The sequence below is a fragment of the Misgurnus anguillicaudatus genome, unplaced genomic scaffold, assembly GCF_027580225.2.
Source record: "Misgurnus anguillicaudatus unplaced genomic scaffold, ASM2758022v2 HiC_scaffold_28, whole genome shotgun sequence".
Classification (NCBI taxonomy): Eukaryota; Metazoa; Chordata; class Actinopteri; order Cypriniformes; family Cobitidae; genus Misgurnus; species Misgurnus anguillicaudatus.
The window spans coordinates 2,331,973-2,358,741 of NW_027395278.1; the positions used below are offsets into that span (position 1 = coordinate 2,331,973).

The window sequence follows — 26,769 nt, forward strand, 5'->3', positions numbered from 1 at the left end:
GTGCAAAAGCTATGCAACATACGTATACTGATCAACAAATATACAGACTACCAAAGAAATCAAAACTGCTTTAACTCCTGTGTTATCAAGTTTTGGACCTTTGTCTCCTGCTGCCAGTATGGTAGATTATCGAGTCTTACAATACAGTGTCCAAACCAGGCATTACATGACAATATTCAAACATGAATTAAGTCATTGTCCACATTACAAAGCTAAATCCTTGGGCTGCATAACGATTAATCGCGACTAATCGTTTGCAAAATAAAAGTTTTTTATACATCACATTATGTGTTTCCTGTGTATACAGTAATAATTATAAATACACACACATGCATGTATAATTTGCTGGGAAAAGATTAATCGCGATTAATCGCATACAAAATAAAAGTCATTTTTTTGTAATGTGTGTGTATATGTATATTTAAACACACACACATACATATATTCATTTTAGAATGTTTTTATTTATATATATATACTTTTTTTTTACATTTATATATCAAAGCAGTAGTTCTCAAATTTTTTCTGCATGTGGCCCCCCTTGTGTACGGTGCATTCCTTCGCGGCCCCCCCAAAGAAAATGTATGACAAAAAACTGTTCTAAAATGTAACATTATAATTAAACAAAACATATTAAGTTATACAAAGTAGTGCTGTTGGTTAGTAGCCTTAATTTTTTTTTTAGGTTTAATTACACAGAAGTCATTATAAATGAATGTATTTTATAAAATGTCATTAAAACTGGGCCCCCCCTGGCACCATCTCGCGGCCCCCCTGGGGGCCCCAGCTCCCAGTTTGAGAACCACTGTCATAAAGAATATATAAAAATAGAAATAAATAAATATGTAAATGTTTCTCAAATACATACATGAATGTGTGGGTATTTATATATGCATAATAATTAAACACAGCCCACACTAATAAATTATGCAAAAAAATCACTTTTATTTTGTATGTGATTAATCGCGATTAATCTATGCCCAGCACTAATAATTTTAAGAAAAAAATATATTAACATACATAAATTTTATATAAATATAAAAATGTATATACACATGTAAATATTTCTTAAATATATACATATGTGTGTATTTATATATACATAATTATTATACACAGTGAGTACACACACATATAAGATGTAAAAAAAATCTGCAAACGATTAGTCGCGATAAATCGTTATGCAGCCCGACTTAATCCACAGTCAATAAATGCATCTTTTATGTTTAATATTCAGTAATGTGTAGAGGAAACTTGGACCAAAAAGATATAACCGTGGCAGTGGCGGCTGGTAACTTCTTTTTTTGAAGCTCACGATGCGAAGTTCGTCACAACATGTATGTAGCTTGTCATGTGTGTGGTTCGTCATTTCAAAATATGTGTTCTGCGCTTTGAGAGATCGTGTGTGCATCACGTGTCATGCCAAAATAAGTGCCTGCTGCCTTGAACTTGAACTTGAAAGGAGACGCTCGCGTGTGCCAGATATTCGCACAATCTCATGCGTAATCAGAGTTTACTGTTAAGTGAGTGTCTTGCGTGTATTTAGGGAACGCGAGTGTCTCTTTTATCATAAACGGTTTAGACGCGTCTCCAGCAGGCACTTATTTTGACAAAACACGTGATGCACACAGGATCTCTTCACACCCATGACACATATTTTGGAAAAGGGAACCACACACGTGACAATCCGAACATTTATTATGAATTAGCGCATCCTCGGAAGTGCAGTCACGAGCCGCCACTGCACCGTGGGTGGTGAACAATCACTAAAAATAAAAGATTTTATCTTTGTGCTTGATTGGTTAAGATACAGTGTCATACATGTTAAATATCAGCAGTGATGGAAAATGGCGATTTTAAAACAATGACCACTTATCTCCTACTAAAAATATACTGTACCTTACAACAGTTACTATATCAGCTCCAACTTGGAAAAAAAAGTTAGAGAAGCAGCCAGCGAGACGGCTCATGAAATAAATGGTACCTTCATGAGATATCAAATGACTCATCAAATACACTTGGCTTTCACCGAGTTTATTCGCCACACTGTCTGCCTGGCAAACGTTGCGGCTTTAATAGAAATGCTGACAGACTCCCTATCGCTTTTCCTTTGGGAGAGTGGAGAGAAGTGGTACTCACCTCCAACTTCCACTTGGCCAGCAATTCTTCTCTGGTCCTCTTGTTAATGTAATAAGGGTCACCGGCCTGGAAGGTTACTCTGGGCATGGGTCTTTGACGGAGGCTGACTTCCCGGCCCACTCCCCCACGGAGCCTCCCTCGAGCTCCCTGTTTAAAGGGACACAAAAATTTAAGAAAAAATGAATCTGTTATTTTTCCATTTTGCTTATCTCTCTTTGCGATCCTAATTGGAAAAAAAAGAGGCTGATTTTCTGCCGATGAATTTGGAGATTTTGAGAATGGGCTGGTGGGGGATGACAAGGATCTCTGACTATCAAACTACAGCACTCGCAGGTGCTAAGAGGATCAGAATGGATGGATAAACCATGTAATTTCTCATCTGGACAAAGCCAGTGGAAAACAGGGACCATCCTTTAAACCAGAGGACCAAGTGTATTTGATCTAGTCAACATCAGGGTACCATTTCATTCTCATTCAAGTGGCTTTTTGGGAACAAAAAAAAAAGGGTTTTACGGGAAAGTCGCCATCTTAGAAAGTTTCTTTGTATATGTTGAGCAATTAGGGAAAAGGTGAAAAGGTATGGTTGTTGAATTTTCACACTACACAAAAACTGTACGCACATCACAGACAAGAACTCAACAGGAAGACGGTATTTACCTCATTCTTGACCGAGTCTCCACCCTCGTCGTCCTTGTGCTCCACGTCTAGAGGAAAACAGCACAAGAACAAATGAATACCTGAGATGTTTTTGACCATCTGGATTTATCGCAATGACAAACTGTCTGTGTTATCAAACCTTCCTGATTTTATGATTTCTTTTGCATGCAAAGAAAGCTTGTTGCTTTAAATAGCTTTGGGCGAAACTAGGGATTGTCATTGTCGAATAGGAGAAGCAAACAGTGCAAACATAGCTAGAATGCATGTGTGACAAAGTTTCAAAAATGTAATTTATTAGTTAATTCATTCTTTAACTCTATCTTAATGTCAGTCAATATTTAAAAGCCTGTATGGGTTACTGAATATTTTCCATGAATAAACTACAGGCATTTGTAAAAACAGATTGAAATAGCATAACTGTTTCATTATTTGTAAAACCATTTAAAAAATGTTATATCTAAAATTAAAAATCAATACAGTATCCATGGGTGTCAGAAGCAAAAAAAAAATGTGGGTGGGTCCAAAACATCTACTGGAGTAGATGCCCTTTTCTGGTATTTTGGTGCCTTTAAAATTAAACAAGCCTAAATGCTGTGTTTATCTTGTTGTATTGCGGTCGTGCAGCAGGCGAAAGTAGCGAAAACACAAAAAAATTATTTGGACTCTAAATTAGCCAAAGGGAATGAATTGGTTGTGGCTAGAAGGGATACAGCTATGGACAAAATCTCACTGGATGAGTGCTGTTTTCATTCTAAACCCAACCTCCAAACCTACCCCCACACCAAATTTAAATAACCCTAAACCAAACATCTCTCAAGATTTGGCCATAGCTGCATTCCCTCTAGCCCGAACCGAATGGATTTGAGGAAGCAGCAGTGTGGAAGTCAAGGCTGTAGCTAAAACGCAGAATGGAGTTTAATTTATTAGGGAATTCCTCTAGATGAATAGATTTGACCTCACTGACGGCGCTCTGACAAGTGAACATATGTGCTAAATTAAAAAAAAAGTGAGTCGGTCCAATATTATTGGTCTTAAATAGTGTATTTTCCCACCCACATATAATGGTTTCCGACGCCCATGACAGTATCTTATTGTCAAACATAATGCTAAAAGTCAGAGCTGGACGCAACTAAATTATGATTGGCTGAACTGAATAAAAAAAAAAAATCACAACTGACTGGCTTAGCGGCCTATAAGAAAGAACAAGTTTTTAAAGGTTGAAAACGCTAGAAGCGCTGCTTTTTTATGACTTTTAGAAAAAAGGTAACCACGAATCAGCTGTTCTGTCAGTCAGGGATTATAGTGTGAGCGCTTGATGAATTGCTGTTAACTCTGATATATAGAAGGCTTGCCTCTCCCTTCATTCGATTTGACAATGGTAAAAAACGTGAATGACATTGGGTGCTTTTCTGCTCAGGGTTGACTTTATTTCAACTTCAGGCATTCAGGGCGATCATGCAAAAACACAAGGCAGGCGCATAAACAGTGTGCAAAACGCTCATTGCCGATAGAAAACAATTCACAAAAAAGTGGCCTCACTCCCTGCTGAAAAAAACAGCATACCAGCATATGTTGTGTTTTGGTGCTGGTTTGCTAGTGAAAACCAGCTAAACCAGCATCAAACCAGCATCAGCACCAGCTAAACCAGCATCAAACCAGCATTAGCACCAGCATCCCATGCTGGTCATACCAGCATATGTTGTGTTTTGGTGCTGGTATGCTGGTGACCACCAGCTAAACCAGCATAGACCAGCATAATTCCCAACAATTTTTTTAGCAGGGCTGCCATAAACACAGTGTGTCTGATCGGGGGCCTTTAGGGGATGCACAAAAAATATGATTCACAACCTGTCAGAATAGTTTTTTAAACATGTACACACAGATCCAACATGACCTGCTTTGAATTGCAAAAAATATTTTAAGAAAAGATTTGTTGATTAGGTTGAAGGTTTGCTGGTACGGTACTGTATTTTCTCCATACAAGCAACTATGCCACAGTCTATTAAATGGTAAAAAAGCATTACTGGGCAGATGGGTATCTGGTTTTTGTAGCTAACACATTCTTTAATGTTAAAAATTAACATAACAGGACACCATAATTCCCCACGGTGACCTGTTGAATTATCTCTGTAACCTGTGAGGAAAAGCGGAAAGTTTTAAGATTAAACCCTTATGGCATAAACAGAGCATCTGCTGCACTGGTTTACTTCAGTGTATCGGATGAGTTAATTAACATTGATGAATTGTTTCATGCAGGTTATAGAAATATGTAATGGCCTATTATGTGTGGTCCATCACAGTGAAAATCCTGTTTGGTGTAGAACAACAAATCAGAAATGCGAAATGTAACATTTGCAAAGAACAAAGAAAATGACATCTTTCCACAGTTACTGTATGTAATCCGCTTATTAGGTCTGACATTACACGCAACAAAACATTTCCGGGTCCGAACACACAGAACTTTTCGACTCCAATCTATTCATGAGTAGCTTGGACTCGGAAGCAAAATTCCCACATCACAACTTAACACAAGGATAGAAAACAGCAGTTCATATCAATGCCATAGAAGAACCATTTTTGGTTCCTCAAAGAACCATTTAGTTAAAGGTTCTGAAAAAAAACATTTCTCTATTAAATATTTAAAAAATCTGAAATTTTTCCTCACCACAAAGAACCTTTTGTGAAACAGAAAGTTTCTTTAGATGTTAACTCTTTCACCGCCATTGACAAGTTATCTCGTCAATTAAGAGAAAACGCTTCCCTGCCAATGACGAGAATTTCTGGCTTTCCGCAATACCAAGTGGCTTCCGCAAAGAACTCCATGTATGTTTTAAAGATCGCTCTGCATTTGATCTCTATCAAAAGTCCTTCACAAAGTGTTTTTGAAAAACCTACCCATATTTGAGAGGTGATAAAAAGAGAACTAATGAAGGTAGGAAGATAGTTTTTTTTTGTAGTTTGAAAGCAGAGGGTCTGTTCTTTTATTTACTGTTCTTATATATTTAAAGAAGAGCATTTTCTGGAAAGCATTAAACATTTTTGAAAATCATGAAAAATGCTGGCGCTTGGTGGCCTGCGTTAGCAAACACACTAAAAGTGTGCTAAAAATTTTTTTTTGTGATTTTAACTTGAAATTTAAATCAAAACTAGTTAAGACTCATGGCTTATTTTTTTTTTAGAATTTTGGGCATGAAACATTTAATTTTATAGTTTTTTAATATAAAATACTGTATATACTTTATTGCATTATTTTTATTTACTAAAATAAATTTAAGGTACTATAACTATGTTTTAATTTAATACTAAAAACTACAGAGATTCATTTAAAGGTGTGCATCACTTTTTCACTCCCCCACTCAAAAGGAGAGGGTGGCAGTTAAGTGGTTTAACAACACCCTTATTAAATAACATATTATACTTATTAAATAACATATTCAGTTTGCAGTTGCACACATGCTCTCGCTTCTGGACTCACGAGTGTAACTTAAGTTTCATTATAAAAGCTCTACCCGAAAGAACTAAAAATAGAAAATGATATTACAGAACATCATCCACCAAATCTAAAAGGCAGTAACAGTCATTTTAATTGCATATAATATACAATATTTGGATTTTCTCATAAATGTCTTGCAGAAAATAAAATATAAATAATAAAATGACCAATAAGTGAACCAAAAAGTTTATAAAAAACAGGCAAATTGCTTAAAGGCTCCTAAATCTCAATGGAGATGATATTGTGTTTGAACCTATTTGTTCTTATTATGCATACCAAAATAAATTGGGTTTGGTAATTTGATTGTTAATAAATCCGTTTAATTATTTATTTCTTAACACCACTCCAGCAACTATGGCTATATTCATGGCGAGGACAAGTTAATCTACACACAAGTTAAAAATCTACACCAGTTGGGGAAAGGACATTTTGGCCACTCCAGTTCACCTACCGACCCAACCAAGGCTCGAATATGGGACCTTCTTCAACTTATAGGATTGTTTTAATTAAACTAGGCAACATTAAAGGTTGCTTATAGAATGATTGGATCTGAATGTACAAAAGTGTGACTTGATCTGCAGGCATAACAGTAAGTAATGTAATTATCATACAGTCACATGACTGTAATATGCTATTTTCCTTATATCTAACACATTTATCCTCCAAAAGAATCCTTCCAAATTCTTGAAAAGTTCTGACTTCTTTTCTGCACAACCAGTAATTTATAATCCTGCCGTCTCCACATACAAAAGGATGTAGTTCATTCCTAAACAGCTTTGTTTTGGCTGGGTTCAGCAGGGCAAGCCGAGGTGAGCCAGAGCCTGTGATTACCAGCGACTTGAAACACTATCAGGGCTGTCGTGATGATTTATGATTCAGGAGTACTAAAGCTCACTAACTAGGGTCTGAGAAGGAGAATATTTAACAAATCTTTCTAAAAACGCACTCATCATTCCACTACTAATGCCCACTGTCCCTCAAAAGTATTTAAAGTTTCATTTATATTCAATAAACGAGCAAATAGATGACATTATTCATGAATCTGACAGCAAGGTTGATTCTAAAGCACTTCTCAAATCTATCACTTTCTTTAATTTAATCATCGTTTTGCCCGAAGCCATACATTTGCATGACATTTAGATCAAAAGTAACATATTCAGGACAACAGTGAACTATCCACATCAAAAAATTGAAAACAGAGAGTATGTTACATAATAGATAGAATTTAATAAACAAATATTATGTTAAATAATTTATGTTTAAAATTTTAAACTATTGCTGGTGTGGTGTAATAGTCATATCATAAAAAAAATCGTAAAAAATTATTTAAAAAAAATACAATGAGGAAAATAAGTATTTGAACACCCTGCTATTTTGCAATTTTTCATGGAGGGGTCTGAAATTGTCATCGTAGGTGCATGTCCACTGTGAAAGACATAATCTTAAAAAAAAAAACTATTAATATTTATATATTTTAACTATTTATTTGTATGACACAGCTGCAAATAAGTATTTGAACACCTGTCTATCAGCTAGAATTCTGACCCTCAAAGACCTTTAAAATGTCCACCTCCACTCCATTTATTATCCTAAATTAGATGCACCAGTTTGAGGTCGTTAGCTGCATAAAGACACCTGTCCACCCCATACAATCAGTAAGAATCCAACTACTAACACGGCCAAGACCAAAGAGCTGTCCAAAGACACTAGAGACAAAATTGTACTAGGGGGTAATTGCCAAACAGCTTGGTGAAAAAAGGTCCATTGTTGGAGCAATCATTAGAAAATGGAAGAAGCTAAACATGACTGTAAATCTGCCTCGGACTGGGGCTCCATGCAAGATCTCACCTCGTGGGGTCTCAATGATTCTAAGAAAGGTGAGAAATCAGCCCAGAACTACACGGGAGGAGCTGGTCAATGACCTAAAAAGAGCTGGGACCACCGTTTCCAAGGTTTACTGTTGGTAATACACTAAGACGTCATGGTCTGAAATCATGCATGGCAGGGAAGGTTCCCCTGCTTAAACCAGCACATGTCCAGACCCGTCTTAAGTTTGCCATTGACCATTTGGATGATCCAGAGGAGTCATGGGAGAAAGTCATGTGGTCAGATGAGACCAAAATACAACTTTTTGGTCATAATTCCACTGAACGTGTCTGGAGGAAGAAGAATGATGAGTACCATCCCAAGAACACCATCCCTACTGTGAAGCATGGGGGTGATAGCATCATGCTTTGGGGGTGTTTTTCTGCACATGGGACAGGGCGACTGCACTGTATTAAGGAGAGGATGACCGGGGCTATGTATTGCGAGATTTTGGGAAACAACCTCCTTCCCTCAGTTAGAGCATTGAAGATGGGTCGAAGATGTAATTGCAAACAAAGGCTACAGTACCAAATATTAATATTGACTTTCTCAGGTGTTCAAATAATTATTTGCAGCTGTATCATACAAATAAATAGTAAAAAAATCATATATTGTGATTTCTGGATTTTTTTTAGATTATGTCTCTCACAGTGGACATGCACCTACAATGACAATTTCAGACCCCTCCATGATTTCTAAGTGGGAGAACTTGCAAAATAGCAGGGTGTTTGAATACTTATTTTCCTCGCTGTATATTGAAATTTTACATTAAATTTCCAATGAAATCAAAAAGGACAATTATTTTTTTATGTAATATTGCAGTGTTTATTATAAACAATTTCTTGTCTTTTTTTAATTCATGTGCCCTCATAAATTTCAATTTAAAATGTGAAAATGTACTTCCGCCCTCTTCTAGCGAACATTATCTGATGACATCAGTTAGACGGCATGTGCATCAAGTCCCTGATCATTTCAATGGGGATACTTTTAAACTGACAAAGTGTAGTGCAGGCATTGCAAAGAGTTTTTTACTGTAGGTAGTTCTCATTCTCCATGCTAATAATCAAACGGTCTCAAAGGTAAAATAACAAAAAACAGCCTTTCAAAGATCACAGAGAGAGTGGAAACGGATCATAAAAACTAAATTATGACTCTTTTTACTACAAGAAACCTTGACTAAGAAGCGGACCTTAGGGCAAAAAGCTTAAAAAAATTATGATATGAATCTTTTAAAGATCTGTAATGATAAACAAAAAAGTTGTAGGTTCAAATCCTGCACAAATCAATCCATTGCACCCTTAAAGGAATAGTCTACTCATTTTCAATATTAAAATATGTTATTACCTTAACTAAGAATTGTTGATACATCCCTCTATCATCTGTGTGCGTGCACGTAAGCGCTGGAGCGCGCTGCGACGCTTCGAAAGCATTTAGCTTAGCCCCATTCATTCAATGCTACCATTTAGAGATAAAGTTAGAAGTGACCAAACACATCAACGTTTTTCCTATTTAAGACGAGTAGTTATACGAGCAAGTTTGGTGGTACAAAATAAAACGTAGCGCTTTTCTAAGCGGATTTAAAAGAGGAACTATATTTTATGGCGTAATAGCACTTTTGGGAGTACTTCGACTCGCCTGAAAAGTCCGCTCCCCTTCTCACTCTCATAATGGGAGAGGGAGGGTGTTACTGCGCCGAGTCAAAGTACTCCCAAAAGTGCTATTACGCCATAAAATATAGTTCCTCTTTTAAATCCGCTTAGAAAAGCGATACATTTTATTTTGTACCACCAAACTTGCTCGTATAACTACTCGTCTTAAATAGGAAAAACGTTGATGTGTTTGGTCACTTCTAACTTTATCTCTAAATGGTAGCATTGAATGAATGGGGCTAAGCTAAATGCTATCGAAGCGTCGCAGCGCGCTCCAGCGCTTACGTGCACGCACACAGATGATAGAGGGATGTATCAACAATTCTTAGTTAAGGTAATAACATATTTTAATATTGAAAATGAGTAGACTATTCCTTTAAGGCAAAGCACTTACTGCCGGTTAAATCCAGGTGGATTTTCCCTGTGATAAGTGTAGAGGTTGCTTAAGATTAAAGCGTCTTAAAAACTACTTACTGTACTTGAGATGTACAGTGTTGCTTTTTAGATATACAGCTAAAACGAATCATGAAAGATTGTGAATTCAAAACAATGAACTAATACCAACATTTCAAATAACAAACTACTTTGAACTACTTTTATATAAATACAGTAGGATGTAGAGCAGACATTGAGTACTGTATACAGCACATGAAATGATTGATCGTCTAATCATAGGCGGAGAGTGAAAGGTAAACTAACTAAGCTTTAAAGTCCAGGTCTTTAAAAACAGTCTAGGACTTTTTTAAATAGATTTCCTGCCATCTGGATCTATGCATTCCATTCAACACATCTTTAAGTTGCAGGTCCTATTACCCACTGTATAATGATCATAATGATTCGGCTGCGTCCGAAATCGCATACTGTGACAGTAGGTACTGAATTAGATGAAGTACCTACTCATCGACCATTAAAACAGTATGTTCTATATAGTATGAATATTATGAATGAATTCGGACGTACTACATTCGCCATTGAAACATCAAGTTAGTCGTTAACTGTAATGACGTTAAACTAAAGCAATTTAAAAACAAGGGACAGCTGTTATATGTATTTGCATTTGAATAGAGCTGCGTTACTGCTTTTGGGGATTTTTAAATTAAACAACGCCCCTCTGCCGTCTTAGTTGGATAACTTCTCTCCCGGGGGCTCACAGGATAGCAAAGTGTCCATCGAATGAACACTTCGGGATCTTGACGGAAGTAGTAGGTCATCTGGGTACTTTTCGCCAACTGTTTGTGGAATACTATGAATTCTATGTACAGTAGTATGGAAGTATGTGGTTTCGAAAGCAGCCTCTGTGTTGTAGTTAAGTACACCAAAGGTGCCATTTACACACACAACTCCAGGAAATGCCTATAAGCATATTTATATCGCTGTTCTTTACATTTTTTCAGGTATTTTCATGATAATAAAGACAATTTATAATGATTATGTTTGACTTTTTTTGCTTTTTCAAATGCATGCAGGGTTTCCTGCAGAAAATTTGTAAGTTAAGGTGGAAGGGTTGGGTGGGGCCTGGGGGGTGTGGCAATCAACGGGGCGGGGCATATGCGTCATTATGAAAATATTTTTATTAAAACACTCAAATAACTATGACAGAAAATGAACACATACTAGATTATTAATGAATTAAATGTTTTTAACAGATACCTCTAACGGGAATAGCTGCGTGATGAAGTGAAAGGGCATTGTGAAGCGCGCCCGCGCTATTCTTCGAGATGCCCTTGACGGCCTTTTGTGCAGCAAATTATTATATATTTTTTTTTTGGACGACCTAGTTAAGGTTTCACAGCTTAGGTGGGTCACCCGAACTGCAAAGGGCTGCGGGAAACTCTGGCATGTTATAAACGACGCAAACTCAGTGATTTTAGATTGATAAGGACTTCCTACTTATCAAAGTGCCACAATACATGAAAGAGCTGTGCATTGCGATTCAAAATCGATTCAGACACATATTATTAGTATGAAACGTGATTAATCGTCTCAGCCCTACTGCATACGCAATCAGCAAAATTTTTTGCATCATGCTGGTCTGGTATTATGTGGTCCACATTAACAATGTCTGCACCAACGTGAAACCTTTTGGAAATTTGAATAAAAATTAACTCTTTCCCATCTGCACATTTGCATAAAAAAGTGTTCCTGATGAACTTTTATTTCAATCTGCAATACCGCAATTATCCACTAGGCTAATCTTACCCAATTTATGAAAAAACTGAAGCCAAAACGCCATTTACTTATTTTAAACTCTGTGTATGTTTTGATAATCGTTCTGAATCTGGTCTCAAACAAAAGTCCTTTACAAAAATGCAATTATTTCAGCTTTTACCAAAAAATTTTGTATTTTGAAGAAAAATACCCATATTGAAGAGTTTATAAGCAGGTGGATATTTTTCCCGTTTTGTTTGTTTGTTTGTTTATTGATTGTTTGAAAGCAGAGGGTCTGTTTTTCATTTGATTTTATTTTTGTATGTTTATATATTTTCAGAAGAAAATTTTCCTGGAAGGCATTTTGTGAAACTTTTGTGAAAATCACAAAAAATGCAACTTTTCAAAAAAATGGCTGGTGGGGAATGAGTTAAATGTACTTCTGAATTCCCCCCATGTGCAGGCTAGTTCTTAGGAAAGTAGCTAAAGCCTGCCAGAAAAGACATCAAGTGTCGTAAGATGACATCATGCATTAATTAGCATATTTGGGACATCACTTAGCATTGGCATTTTGTCTAGTGTCGGCACTTTACATCTATTTTGCTTCTTTCTTTCTCTCTGTGTCACATATACTTAGTTTTTGTATGAGTATAAGTATAAAGTAGTGACTAAACGCAACCCATTAAAACTATGTGCACTACCTGATGCTTAGGTTTGTCCCAGAAGTCATTAGATTTACTGCTTTTCTGGAGGGAATGCTAAATCTAGTTATATGCTAAGTTAGCATCACTGTTCCAGTTTATTTCGGAGCGTGAAAGCATATTTATTTAATAAATATTAATTATAAAATAAAAATTAACATCATCACAGAAGTGTGTTGTTGTTTGTGAGGGAAATTTAAGCTTGTTCAGCTTCCCAAAGAACCCAGCATTATGGAAACAATGAATGCAGTTTGTCTATCCGGGGTAGCAGTGGAGTTGTGCGTGTGTTTGTTTAACGTAGGATTTTGTTAAAATGGGGCGGTCCCAAGTCGCAGGCGGTAAGTAAAACTGCATCAAATGTCTGTGTTTTGTTGGCATATAAGTGTATATAATGTAAACGACATAAACATTTAGTGAATCAAAAGTTATCCAGAGATAGCTTGTGACTCGCTCCACTCGTGGTACGCATTCAGTAGCTTGCGCTTATTCTGAAAGATCTAGAGTCAGCGGTTCCCTTCTCACTAGTAAATAGGGTTTGGATATGGGGTGGAAAAATGACACCAGACCACCCCGAAAGGGCAGCATTATTCCGAAGAAGCAATCAAAATTCCCTTTTGACATCTACAGTATATACACATATCATGCCAGTGGCTAAGTAACAGCTAAGCTCACACACGTGCCACCTGTGGGCATACCCATATTCATGACTAGTCTCTATCTTGACCCAAAGCCAGCACAAGTGCATAGCACCCATTGTAATAACCACTAGCCTCAGGAAGAGAGCCGTTTGAAGTCGATCAGAGCTCCACAGCCCAACCACATCACAACACTTGAGTGTTGAGAGACCGGGGGCCGAATCTGAGAGCTTGTTTTCTTCACAAGAGCTAGCAAAAGCCTGCCAGGGGCGAATCACGCACACACCCAGCTAAAACAAAAGTGCCTGATGCATGAGCCCTCTTCACATTTACAGCATGTGCAAATCTTTATATCTCTTCCTCTCTCACTCAACAGGAATAAGCAACCGGAGAGGAAGGGGTTCGTTCCGACGGGACTGCCAAGGTCACTGGGTTTGCAAGTGCGTTTGGCACGCTGTGCCCACAGAGCCCTCTGCGTCTCAGTTTGAATGCATGCCAGCTTTCGTGTTCGGAGCGGTTAGTTCCTCTTTGGTGAACTGAAATCCTTCCTGTGCCCTCTAGGTAGAAGGAATATAAACCACACAGGCACCAGTGATCTATTTAATCTCTGTCAATCACAGCAACACTGATCTTTCTCAATGCATCAATCAATAAAATCCTTGGTTTAACTGAATCAATGGCAGACCAACAGCTTGTATCTTTTTGCGATTAGCATTGATTAGTGTTATGCAACCAAGGGTGGTGATTGGCTGACTGTCGAGCTTTGTTGAGATTTATTGTACTGTGCTTGGCAAAGCCAATCAGCATTAGGCACTAAAGCACAATCTGATCCTACACGCCGATCAGGACCCGAGCTGCCCTCTTTGTGCCTGTAAAGCTGAACTAATGCATTCTATAAATCAATACTGTAGGCCAGGACATTAATAGGGTTCCTCAGAGGTAAATGGCTCTTTTAATTGTATAGTAAAGGGCCTCTGTTAAAGGAGCAGTTTAGCAATATATGAACATTCTTCTATTTTAGTCACCCTTATGCCATCCCAGAGAAAACAAACATGTCATTTTTTTATGTCAAAATGCTGTGATGTTATCTTCTTAGAAAAAGCACATAGTTCCATCATTAAACTAATCCAAATGAGCTTATTGAGTGACCAATGTCTCATGCATTCATAAAACATACAGATCAGCATGGTAAAGGCCAAAGTATGGTCCATTTTTTACGCGTAAAGGGTCCATGTACAGTGCACGTTGCGCAATTTTCATCATCAGCGTGCACGCATCGCGCATCACCAGATTTTCTTAAACTTGCGTACATTGTATGAGTAGGTCCTGCAGGTACTGCAATGGTATTTTACAATGATCAATTATAAAGTTAATTGTGAGTGAATTTTAAAAATTATTATATACATACATATTTGAATGACCAATTCCTTAAGGACAGTAATGGCGCTTTTCCATTGCATAGTACCCCACGGTTTGGTTTAGTTTGGGTCGGGTCAGCTTACTTTTGTGAGCTTTTCCATTGGGTGCAGTACGTAGTACCCGATACTTTTTTTCGTACCACCTCGGTTGGGGTTCCAAGCGACCCGAGCTGATACCAAACGTGACGCGAAAACACTGTAGATCACTGATTGGTCATCGCTATAATGTAAAAGATTAGCTTTACCTTTAGTGCTAGCTTGCACTGTCTCGAGCAAACATGTTGTCATCTGTGCTCTGCTATAAGTTCCCAAACTCCCTTTTAGCGATGAAAAACATCCATAGGTTGAGAATCAGGAACACCATAAAAGTTTTTTCCAAACTTGCAGTTGTGGCGGAACATTCGCGCGAGCACATCAGCATTATATGCTTAAATGCAACATCAATGGGCTCAGCGGAGTGCGTTAACTACTGACGCCATGGGTGTTTAAACAGAAACTGTCATGAGAGATAAAGGTTACGTTAGTGATAAACGCGATATGCAAACATCTATTTGTGGTGGCCAATTTTAATTTTGTGGCGGACTGAGAAATAAATAAATGTATTGGAATGTACAAGGAAGCTCTCACTTGTATGATGTCACAGCAGTACGCAGCGCAAATATAACGGCACGCCTATAATCCCTCCCACTACGTGATACCAAACTTGATGGAAAAGCTAACCAAGCCGAAGTGAGGTGAGCTGACCCGACCCAAACTAACTAAACCGTTGGGTACTATGCAATGGAAAAGCACCATTAAAGGCAGCTTTGACTTCACTTTGTCTTTTACGCGATAAAGCAACAAGCGATAAATCTAGAAAATAAAGTGTGTCTAACCATGGGTTCACACCAGCCGCGTTTAAGGCTTCAAATTCGCGTCTACCGCGTCTAGTTTGCCGCTTAAACATTTTGAGTTTACTCGCTTCATTCGCGCATAAAAGCCGCGCGTGAAATTCTAGTCAACGAGACATTCACGCGGAAATTCGCATCATGGGAGTGCCTTCCATAGGCTTCTGCAACTCTGCTCGCTTCCTGTAATCATGTCACTACTAAAGCAAGCTCCTGATTGGTTAACGCTCAATTCGCGCCATTAGTGCAAACTAGACGCGCAAATAAGGCGAAATCGCATGTGCCGCGCTAAACACCTCATTCGCGGCGCGAGACCTCCAGACACGCGTCAACTGGTCTTTACATTGACTTAACATTGAAATCACTCGCGCTTGACGCCTCTGCCACGGCTAGTCTGAACGCAGCATAATGCGCTAGGGTTGTGTAGAATTACATAGTTTCATAACTGCCTATCCAGCAGTAGGAACGCTTACTGTGACCAATAACACAGACACCCAACAACCTCGATCGCACTGTAGCACTGTTATCTTTGCAAACAAGCAAAACATCTTGCCAAATGGCAATCCAAAAAAAATATGTTTCTATCTAGACTTGATGGTATAGAGAAACTACAGATACTACAAAAAGGGTGTCTATCATCACCATCAACTGGGTTAAAAGTGGCTGAAGCTTATTCAGTGTGTAAGTGCCGTGGGCATAGCGCCATCCACCTGGTACTGCCCTCACTGAGAGAATGGGCACAACTCAGACCTGCTGTCTGTCAAAGCACTGCACCCGATTGGGGCAGATTGCCAGGAGACAGCTTTGTCTACCCAGCATCTACTTTCTGCTCTCATGAAAGTCAATGCCTGAACCAGGAGCACAGAAAAGGGAGAGTTAGATAAAGAGAGAGAGAGAAAGAAAGAAAGAGAGAGAGGGGGGGGTTCTGATAATTGACAACCCTATTACACTGGAGAGAGACTCTTGCCAAATTCTTTCTGTACACATTGTAAAAGACTTTTACAGAAGTCTTGTTGGCAAATGTAATTTTTGTGATTGTAATTACCTCAATTTACATATTAATGCACTTACAACAAAAATTATTTACCCCTAGGTCAATACATGCTGCACAGCCTCCAAAACCATTTTACGGACCGTCTCGTTTTGTGACTAAACGTTGCATTCCCTTAATATTACGTTGACACGTTTTTGGCCAGCCGACAAGAAGCGTCTCAATGAGCAGACAGCTGTGAAACACGATGCTAAAGAAGGTTGAACGTAACTCACATTTAGTTGGACGCTCTAGTTTCCGTCTCCCTCGTTTCTTGCGGGGCAGAGATGGCAATGTGTCCTCTTCGTACTTTACAGGGTTCGCCCTGTCCTGGTCGATGACAAATCCGTTCTCCGCGGATGGGCTCAGGCTCGAATCGGAGGAGGACTCTGGGCGACAGCCTGAATGGAAAGGTATCCCGTTTTCTGCAGCATTTTTATTCTGCGTAGGGTTGCAACTTTCACGGGACTTGTTCTCGTGCCTTTCAACATCTCCATTCTGAGACTGGGAAGAAAGCTGGAGCTCCACCCCTTTGTGCTGCATAGCCACGCCCACCCGCTGATCCACTGGTCCGTAGCACTCCACCTGCAGAAAATGACATAATCGGATTGGACGGTCATGCATTTTATTAATGAGAATGGATGAATAATACAAGTTCCCTAGGCAAAATAGTTTGGTACATTAAATTAAACGCAACAACAATGCCAAACAGCTAATCTTCTTTTTTTTTGCAATTTTAGGCATTGTTACTATACCATGATTCAACCGATCACTGATGAATATAGAAATTGTTTGTAGAAAACACTAAAAAAGACTTGCTAGGTTTTCACAGACAGGGTCACATATTAGTCTAATATTAGAATAAAAATGCAAATAACAACTGAATGCCACTGGTTAAATTAAACATGCATCAAATTGAGGCCACTGATGTCATAAGGCTGTTTGAAATGTCCAGCACTGTGTATTGCAATCCGCTTTTCATGCTATTTAAAAAAAGCAAATGCTACCATTTATACTTTTTAGTATGCAGTGCACTACAGTTTGCTTTACGAACATAGTCCAGGTTTTTGCCAATGCTAACATTTTATATCAGCAACATCTTAAAAAATGCTAACGTGTCCATTTCCCTTGCAGTCACTTCAACTTTGTTGAAATAAAAAGCGACAACGCACATATTGCACAGTTTACTTTGATGTCATATCCATCTCCAGGGACAATTAAAGCTTTTAATTATGCCGCATCCGTCTTTCATTTCATTAATGTGTATATGCACAAACACACCTCCTACATACGTCCTACATCTCTCGCATATGGGCAGATAATAATGCTGTCAATACTCAACACAAAGCTCCTACGCTTTTTGTCCATACATCCTGTACAGCATGCCTTTAATCTCCAGCATCAAACATACATCACTCCTCGCATCCAAACACCTGCTTAGCATGTGTGAGGAAAGCCGGCCTGACGTGAATCGGAGACAGACGAGGAGTCCAGGGAGAGCAGAAGTGGCAGCCTGACTGTGGCATTTCTCTTCAGTGCAGCAGCTGCCGCCTCGCCTCACTGCCTCGGGATGTCAAAGCCGTTTTCACGAAGGAGAAATCAAAAGTCAATCTGACAAAACATTGGTAGACCGAGGAAGGGAAAGACAGTCTTGCGGAAGCTGCTGGATTGTTCATTAATGCGTCTGCCAATCAGGAGCTGAGGCTTAATTATGTTACTTCCTTAGAGTCGAGTAGATAATGACAGAAGATAACAAACAATTTCGACGACGTACGGTATATCTTTTATACGGCCTAACTTGTCTAACCGAGACTGTGGAAAACTTGACGAAAACCAGGGTCTCTATATTTTGCCGCCTGCAAATCCTAGATTGTGGGTTTCCACTTTCTATACTGTTTATTTTTTTCATTCACCTCATCTATCATTCAGCTTTACAGAGGGAAGGACTTATAAGAGGAATGTTATCCGTTCGGCCGAGGGGAGCTGGTTGCTGTTGTGCAAGAAAATTTTCCAGACCCCTGAATTCTCTAGCTGCAGCTTTTGAGCAAAATAGGGGTGTCGCCATATGCAACGCATTATAGAAATACAAAATAAGCCTCATTGATACAGAACTCAACTTACTTTATTTGTTCAGACCTCAACATGTAACTCATCCTGCCCTGTGTGGCTAAACATATACAATTCCTCACACTGTGAAGGTTTTTGAGGTGAAATTACTTTTACTATTTCTTTTCTTGAGCAAAATCCCATAGACCCATAGATAGCTTATTCTATTAGGGGCTTCACATATTGCATCTTTTGCGCACTCAAGTTAGTTATTTTAAATGTAGGTGCACAATAGGCATGCACATAATGGAAGCGACGCCGTCACGACGCGCACGTGATGCGACACGCTCGTTTTTTCCAGGTGCATCTGCACTGCATCGAGATAAAAACACTGCATCGCAGATCATGTGACAACAACCGACATTCCAATCATTTCCACACTTTTTTGTGGCGGTACCCTTTCAAAAGGTACACGTTTGTACCAAAAAGGTAGCCTGGGTTTACCCATGCTGCCTTGCGCGCAAATTTATTCATGCTGCAAGTCTAGCATGGAAACCATGAACTAATTTTCGCCTCAAATAGGGAACCAATCACAGAACCGGGAGGGGGCAGCAAGACGATGATGACGTCTATTCGACACACCAAAGCAGTTTTGTTTATCCAACGCGGGAGCAGACGCGAAGTTACTTTTTGATGTAGCCTTAAGGGGGTCGCACACCGGCCGCGCAGCTCAGCGTCACGCCGCGTCGAGTCACGTCTAGGACAACTCGAAGGTATTGTAAACCGGAAGTGCACATTAAATAGCGCGAGCTTCTTCAGATGGCGTCTACTTCAAAATGCAAAATATACGTTAGCAGCCAATGTTAATCGTTAATGATTTGGGACAAATATGATGTTATTTAATGTTGAGCTATGTGAGTGGCGCGACAGGGATTTGAGCAACTTTCTGAGTCAAAGCTGGGCGGCGCGGACAGGCGCCACCTGGCAGCGCCGGTGTGTGTATACTCATAGAAAATAATGTGTTCGATTTTTTTTAAACGGCGCGGCGGTGAGCTGCGTAGCCGCTGTGTGACCCCCTTTAGTGTTCTAAGTAGTTTTGAATGCAAGTTTATTTTAAAAAAGAGCAACTTTTGGCGTTAAACAATTTCATATGCAAGAAGGATATTTAGATATTGCAAGACTTATGTTAGCCACGGAGTTTTATAGGACCAACCTGCTAGGCATCGTTGTCCATTTAACTTATAAATGGTAAGTGGTATTTATTAATATCATATTGTCATTATGCCTGTAGCCTACCTAGTGTGGTTGTCACAGTGTCACCAAGTTGTGTTGCTTTTCAATATCAATATACAGCTACCTGTTTAGTTGCATAGCTTTCAGCTGTGTGCACACGTACCCGATAAAAGTTGTTGTTGCTTGAATTTATGTTGCTCTACATACGTCATTTGATATAATTGAAACGACTGGCTATGAGCTACGTACAGACGTATTTGTTAGACACTCGAAAAAAAAAAAACTTTTCTGGGCATTCGTAAACCACGCCTCAAAGACGGGAAAATGAGCATGTGGTTCCCAGAGACTGGTCTGGTGTTAGCCAGGCTATAGACCATTCATATTTATTCTATTAAACAGTATATATCACAGAAACCATGGGCGTGGATTCTTATGGTACATTCTTGGTACCCTCTTTAAATTCTTTTGGTGGTACCCTTTCAAAAGGTACACCTTTGTACCTAAAAGGCTGAAGTATGGTACATTTTAGGCATCAGAAGAGTGCACACTGCAGACGTACCGTACGTGGACCGGTGCATTTTTTAACCGTAGGTCGCGCATGTGCCTACAGGAGAATGTAGTATGTATCCCAGGAGATACACATATGAGTCAAATAAACTATAGTTTGCAAGGCTGTGCGTTCGACCGTGCACGTATGTTCGCTAAAGGGTGCATCTTAAAACCTTTTAAAAGGGTATTGTCCCAGTGAACGCTTTTGTGCCTTTATTTTTGACAGTGTATCTACAGTACCACCTAGCAAAGCTCTAGGAAAACCCCTAAAAATCCCTATCAACTAAACACCCTTGAACACCCAAAAAAGCACAAATGCATAACAACACCCTGCTTATCAGCGACGGCACCCCAGAACTGCGGCACTATGTTTTGCACGGACAAGCAGCATTCGCAATTTGTTTTTCAGTTCAATCGAATACAGAAATGCCCGGAAAACCATGGAACAAAGGTGTTGGCAGCTGTCCAGTTTTCAAAACAATGTGGTATGCTTTGATATTAGCACTCTCCTTATGTGACCCAGAAACAAATCCCCCCATATGTATCCTGAAATCTGCCGCAGTGAACTTTAGTCATACAAATGGGTTGCTTTGGAAGTCAGAGTAAAAATAGCATATACAGTAAACACTTGGAAAAACAATGCGCTTATCGGATCGAGATGAAAAATACAGCGCATTGAAAACTTCCGGTCATCACTCATGAACCTCGGTGATCTCACGATTCGAAAACATTTCAAACACAGAGCGCTAACAAAACACATCACACATCAGCAATCGGCACCTCAATGAGAGATGACTCAAACATTAGTCTATCTGTCTTCACGTGGGTTGCATTTCATAGAGTAAGACAACAATCACCTCGCAGGACCGCAATAACCTGTTGAAGGATAGAGATGGGGGATAAAACAATCATAAAGCCCCAGGGGAAGGAGGAGAGGATGTGGGAGAAACTGAACATCCACGTGCTCCGGCATGCCCTCTCTGGATTAATTATGCAAGAGCGGGGATTATTTTCATACACAGAAATACAGGCTTCAGAATATACCAGGTACTGGCCATGAAAAATAACCTTGTAAAGTGATTTGTCAAAAAAATGCATGATTTTGACATAGCATAGAAATGCAGCTCCTGTCTTATTCACTGATGCTCAAGAAAGAAACACAATAAATACATTGAAAGTCAGGGGTAAGCAAAATAATAAACAGGAAAATCAATGTTTAAAGAGCAACCATTTCATTGCTAAAAACAACGTTATTTTGTGTATTTGGTATAATACAATGTTTGCGTGGTTTATGAAAAAACACATTATTTTCCACATACCGTACATTTTTGTAGCTCCAGATTTTATTCTCTTCCTGAAACACACGGATTTGAAAAGCGCTGTGTCCCTGATTAGCCAGCTAATCTGTACGTTGTGATTGGCCTGAATACCTCTGACGTCAGCCGTAAATGTGATGCTCCTTACCATGTATGAAAGATTTGGTCACAATTCAATGCTAACAGGAGTTAACTTACAGGCTGTGAGTCCGAAGCGGGAGGATTTATGATAATATCGGTCTTGTACATCAACAATCCCAGGAAGTAAACTATTGCCTACAATCCGTGTGTTTGTTGTAGTATAAGAAAAGAGATTTACGTTTTGGAGAGGATAACTCGCGTCATCATTTACTTTGAGGTTTGTACTTTTGCATATCATTAACATGTACTAATACACACCAACACACCAAAAGGAAATGTAAAATCGTGAATCGGACCATTAGTGCTCTTTAAAAGTCGTTTTCTTTAAAGGTGGTGTGTGTAAATTTTAGCAGCATCTAGTGGTGAAATTGCAAATTCCAACAAACAGCTCACTCCTTAATTTCAAAACAATTTACATGTAAGGGGACCCGCAGTGTATGTAGATAAAAATGTCTCATTTTAAGGTAATAAAAAGTCATTATGAAAGGTCTTTATACACCACTAAAAATATAGTTATGTATATTATATTGCATTTCTGTCAAGAGATCCTTCTAAAAGTTACACAATGCACCTTTAAGGCTACGTTGACACGAAAACAATCTGAAGAGAAATGCAAAAGTGTCGTTGTGTTATCACTTGTTATTCCACGTTTATACAAACGTTTTGGGGGGGGGGGGTCTGCGTGCATAGGTGACGCAAAATTGTGCGATATTTGATGTAGTATGCACTCCAGGCGGCTAGGTGGCAATGTGAAGCACTGGCACACAACAACACCAAGTCCATGCACCTACGTACAACCTTCTTCCTCGTTCTCCCAGGTCTCGTACAAAGCATCTGGTTTGCCTCCGACGAATTGGTGCATGAACAATTTGATGTAATTAATGCACCTTCTCTGTTTAGTAATACTAGCTGTGAATATTTCATACAACTGCTAGAAAGACTCTTGTATATTTATCAGAGCTGCGATGGCAACTTGAAGGTCCGACGTATGGAAATAATCCGACATGTTTGTTGTTATTTTTCTGAACAGTTGTATGAAACGCAGTTGTATGAAATGCGTAAACGCGTACATGACGAGAGCCACCGTGAGCAGACTTTTGCGTTTTTACCCTTTAGACGTGAATGCGACAGTACAGTGTTTTTAAGATTTCCACTCTGGTGGGTTTTTAAGCCCCAAAAATGCGCCATCGCCATGTAAATGAAAAGAATATCAAATAAAAAAATTTACATTTTCACCCTCGAGCGTTCTCGTGTAAACAGGGCCTAAGTAATGTCCTTCAAAAGCCCCTCAAAAGAAAACAAAATTATAAAAATTTTCACTGATCATCTAGTTTGAAGGTTTATATAGCCCTGGCTCTAAATGTATTGTGTTGCCTTCTTAAGCACCAGTGAATGTATCTTTTATAATAGTTGTGTATGAGTCTTTCAGTTGTTCAAAAGTCACTGTTAGAACGAGGTCAAATATGCAAAAGGTGGTGAAGACTCATAAAAACTATCAATAACATCATACAGTATTAAGAAGAATCAAGACTATGTAAACTTTTGAGCTGAAGCTTTGAGCCATTTTTGTAAATCCAGCTATTATTGTGTGTTGTGGACTATATGAAAACACCTGCTATGCGGAATAGCTTGTTCAGAGTAGTACTAAATAAAAACAAATTGCAATTTTTATAATTGTCAATTGTAAGAAGACTGATGATTTACTGTATCATTTCAGTAATGTATCATTTAGGACTGTGGCACTAACAATAAGAAACAAAAAGTTTGCTTGCATGACTGAAAAAAAACTGTAATACTTAAGTATCACAAGTCATTAACATCCATTCCTTTTAATTATAAAATATTACAAACGATTTGCATGGTGCCCCTGTAAAATTCCCAGCAGCCACACGGTTGTTTGTTTAACTGTAACCAACCAGTGCCAAAACTATCGCCTGGTGGATACACAAAAATAAACCAAATCCCAAAGGAAGCTGGGTGTTTTGTGATTTGGTTAAGTGTTGACAGCTCAGTTTCTAGAATACTCACGGGGAGGTGCTTGCGTTTACGGCCGGGTCGTCCAACCTTGCGGACGGGAGTGCAGAGAGAGGGCACCTCATCAATAATTACTGTGTCCATTCTAGAGCTCTCATTCTAAACAAATAAACACAAATCATTACCAATCACCGTTTAACTAGACTGCATTAAAAGCATTCGGTGCGTGATATGTGTCATTTAGTATATGCTTAAAATGTGGATTGCTGAATAGTAATGCATTTAATATACTACAAAACAATATAATATGTGCAGTAGCCTATATTGGCCTTGCTGATATTTAAATAATTACTATTTAGTATTAGCAGTTGTCTTTTGTGTTAGTTACCATTTTGTAAAGAAATTTAGAGTAAATATTGTTCAAAATAGGTGTTATTTTAGAAATTTTGCGTGCACTTCTTTTGCTATCGTTAAATTGTACATAACAGCATCACATCAGCCAACGTCATTCTTCCGCAGTAAAACCCAGTCGAGTCAACCACTATTGCTTCATGGCCCTGTGATGTTCTTGATGTACAAAAACGTCTGTTAGCAATTTATTTATAACATACGTTATAGCCAACACGACAAGTACACTCCAACAAGATTTCGAATTTCTCCGTCTTTCGTTTTCACAGCAAGGTTATTTTAGTTAATGAAAAAAGCCAGCGTTTGAATGGCATCTTCTTTTGGGTATATAGTGAGGGGTGCTAGAGCCGAAAACAGTCGGGGCTCCTCTTGACACAATTACAAAGACATTCATTGGCTCATTCTCTGCCCTTCTTCGCCTCGCCTTTGTTTAACATAACCGCGTCTACCCTCCTTGACAATAGCCACTCTTCGGCCAGCCAAGCACCCTAGGGTGGACAGAGTAGAAAAGATGATACTAATGTAGCCGCTGCAGCTTTGGGTTGAAATAAACCACCGGCTCTAAATCAAAATGCTAATGCGAATACTGTCTCCATCTGCCATGACTACTGGGAAGTCCAGCTTGGCCGAAAGATGGTGGAACGTCTCTGGAATTCCTGATTGCGAGGGATGAAACCCATATACTGTAGGGCTTACAGTACATCATCTTACAAGATCTTAAGCCTACTGTATAGTCCTATATAGCATATAATAGTAGTATTGATATTAATAGTGTACCATTTAGAGAAAACAGTGCAGTGGGTTTCCCCTCATGGATCTTCTCTGTACGTTTTCTCATAATCCCACTAGATTCACACACAATGTTTTCATTACGTTACAAATAAACGAACAAAACGTTTAAACAAACAAAATCAAAGCGTGCACATAAAAATCTGTGTTGCCTTGCGTGAACTCGGTAACACAGTCTACATCTTTGCTCTATTTCTGTCGGCAGCCGGTTATTTAAGGCAAGCGCTGTTGCCAAGCAACAGGACTACGAACGTAGCACGGGTCCATGGGTGCAGGGGCGGGGAAGAATGAATTCCCCTGTAAATCCAGCATAAGGCTACCTCTCCCATACAAGCCAGCAACCACGTCACTAAACACCCGAACAAATCACAGAAGACACTATCTCCACAGGCCGGGTGGATAACAATTCACTCGTTTTGCCAATCGAGTTCGCCGGAGCCTACTTTACTGACACCTGATAGCTCCGCAAGTCATTGGCGTGGAAATGAATCATGCCAATTCATAATGTTATATTGAATTAAGCATTGAATATGATGCTGTCAGATGGATTTGAGGAAAGAATTAAAGGTTGGCATGAATTGCTGGCTCACGTTGGCATCATTCATCATGCTTACAAAAAAACAACAAGCACAAAACAGAAATACATAAACAGAAATAATGTAAGGAAATTACTGATGTTTCTCATGCATAACACAAAACTCATTTTTTAGGAGGACGTTACTTTTCCAACACAATCTCATGGCAGTTTGTACAAATTTTATGAGGTGGCTAATTCGTACAAACACATTCATACATTTTGTATGATTTGCTTTCACCCCTGTGAAGTTTCATTATTGGTTGTTTTTTCTTATAATTGTACAAATTACAATTTTTCCGCCATTTCCCGTAAGTGCTACACATATCACTTATTGTACAGTAATTTCACCAAAAGCTTTACATTGGTTTCATGAATATGGTGTAACTTCACTCTTTCATTTAGGCTAAATTTATATGTGGAATATGTTTTTCTTTATCCAAAGGAACTTGCATTGAATTCAGACTTTACATTTCATCCTTAACATGCATTCCCTGAAAATCGAACGGATTGGCAGTGCGAGCGCAATGCTGTTCCAATTAAGCCTAATATACTTTCCTTTGACTTATTCATGAATCAAAGCTACGCAGTAAATGCAAGGATAATCTCTGTTTCTAAATGCACGACAGTTTAATAGTACACAAAAACATTGCAAAATGTGGTTATTGGCCTTATATGGTTACACTGCGAGAATATATCTACAGCTGGGTAATCATAAAAACGCCAAGGGACTCATTAACCTCTTACCATTTGATTCCCATTTGTGTCACAGTTAAAGTCGGAGCTCTTGAATGCAGGGGCGGCTGTGACTGCGTTGGACGGCATCGCCAAAAGAATGACCGTTTAAATAATGCCGAAAGAAGATTAAAACAAAAATAAAAGAACAGAAACTGGAAAAAAGGATGACCTGCCTTCTTTAGGATCCCCTGTGGAAAAAAAACAGTGCAATCAGAGAACACAGGACCACAATAAGAAATAAACAGAAATTCTGCCAATGCAGTTGTTGTAATTACTATTATTAATAATATTAATACACTTAGTATCCATATCATGTCCCCGTTCTTTCAGAATTACTTTCTCTCTAAAACTACAGTATTGTTGGACCCCAGTATGAGG

At 38.8% G+C, this 26,769-nt stretch overlaps 1 protein-coding gene across 5 annotated transcripts in view; it reads right to left on the minus strand.

The window, feature by feature from the left end:
- The window catches only part of LOC141362517 (DNA (cytosine-5)-methyltransferase 3A-like), a 63,864-nt gene that overhangs the window by 35,524 nt on the left and 1,571 nt on the right, over nucleotides 1-26,769 (minus strand). For 3 of the 5 annotated variants that reach the window (XM_073864714.1, XM_073864713.1, XM_073864712.1), the window contains exons 2-6: nucleotides 26,401-26,579; nucleotides 23,937-24,041; nucleotides 16,860-17,208; nucleotides 2,797-2,843; nucleotides 2,140-2,286 (exon numbers count right to left, since the gene is read on the minus strand). In XM_073864714.1, the coding sequence (XP_073720815.1) occupies nucleotides 2,140-2,286; nucleotides 2,797-2,843; nucleotides 16,860-17,208; nucleotides 23,937-24,041; nucleotides 26,401-26,478 (726 nt within the window). In that variant the 5' untranslated portion in view covers nucleotides 26,479-26,579. The remainder of the gene's footprint in view (nucleotides 1-2,139; nucleotides 2,287-2,796; nucleotides 2,844-16,859; nucleotides 17,209-23,936; nucleotides 24,042-26,400; nucleotides 26,580-26,769) is intronic. The other 2 variants (XM_073864715.1, XM_073864716.1) reach the window with 2 other exon arrangements.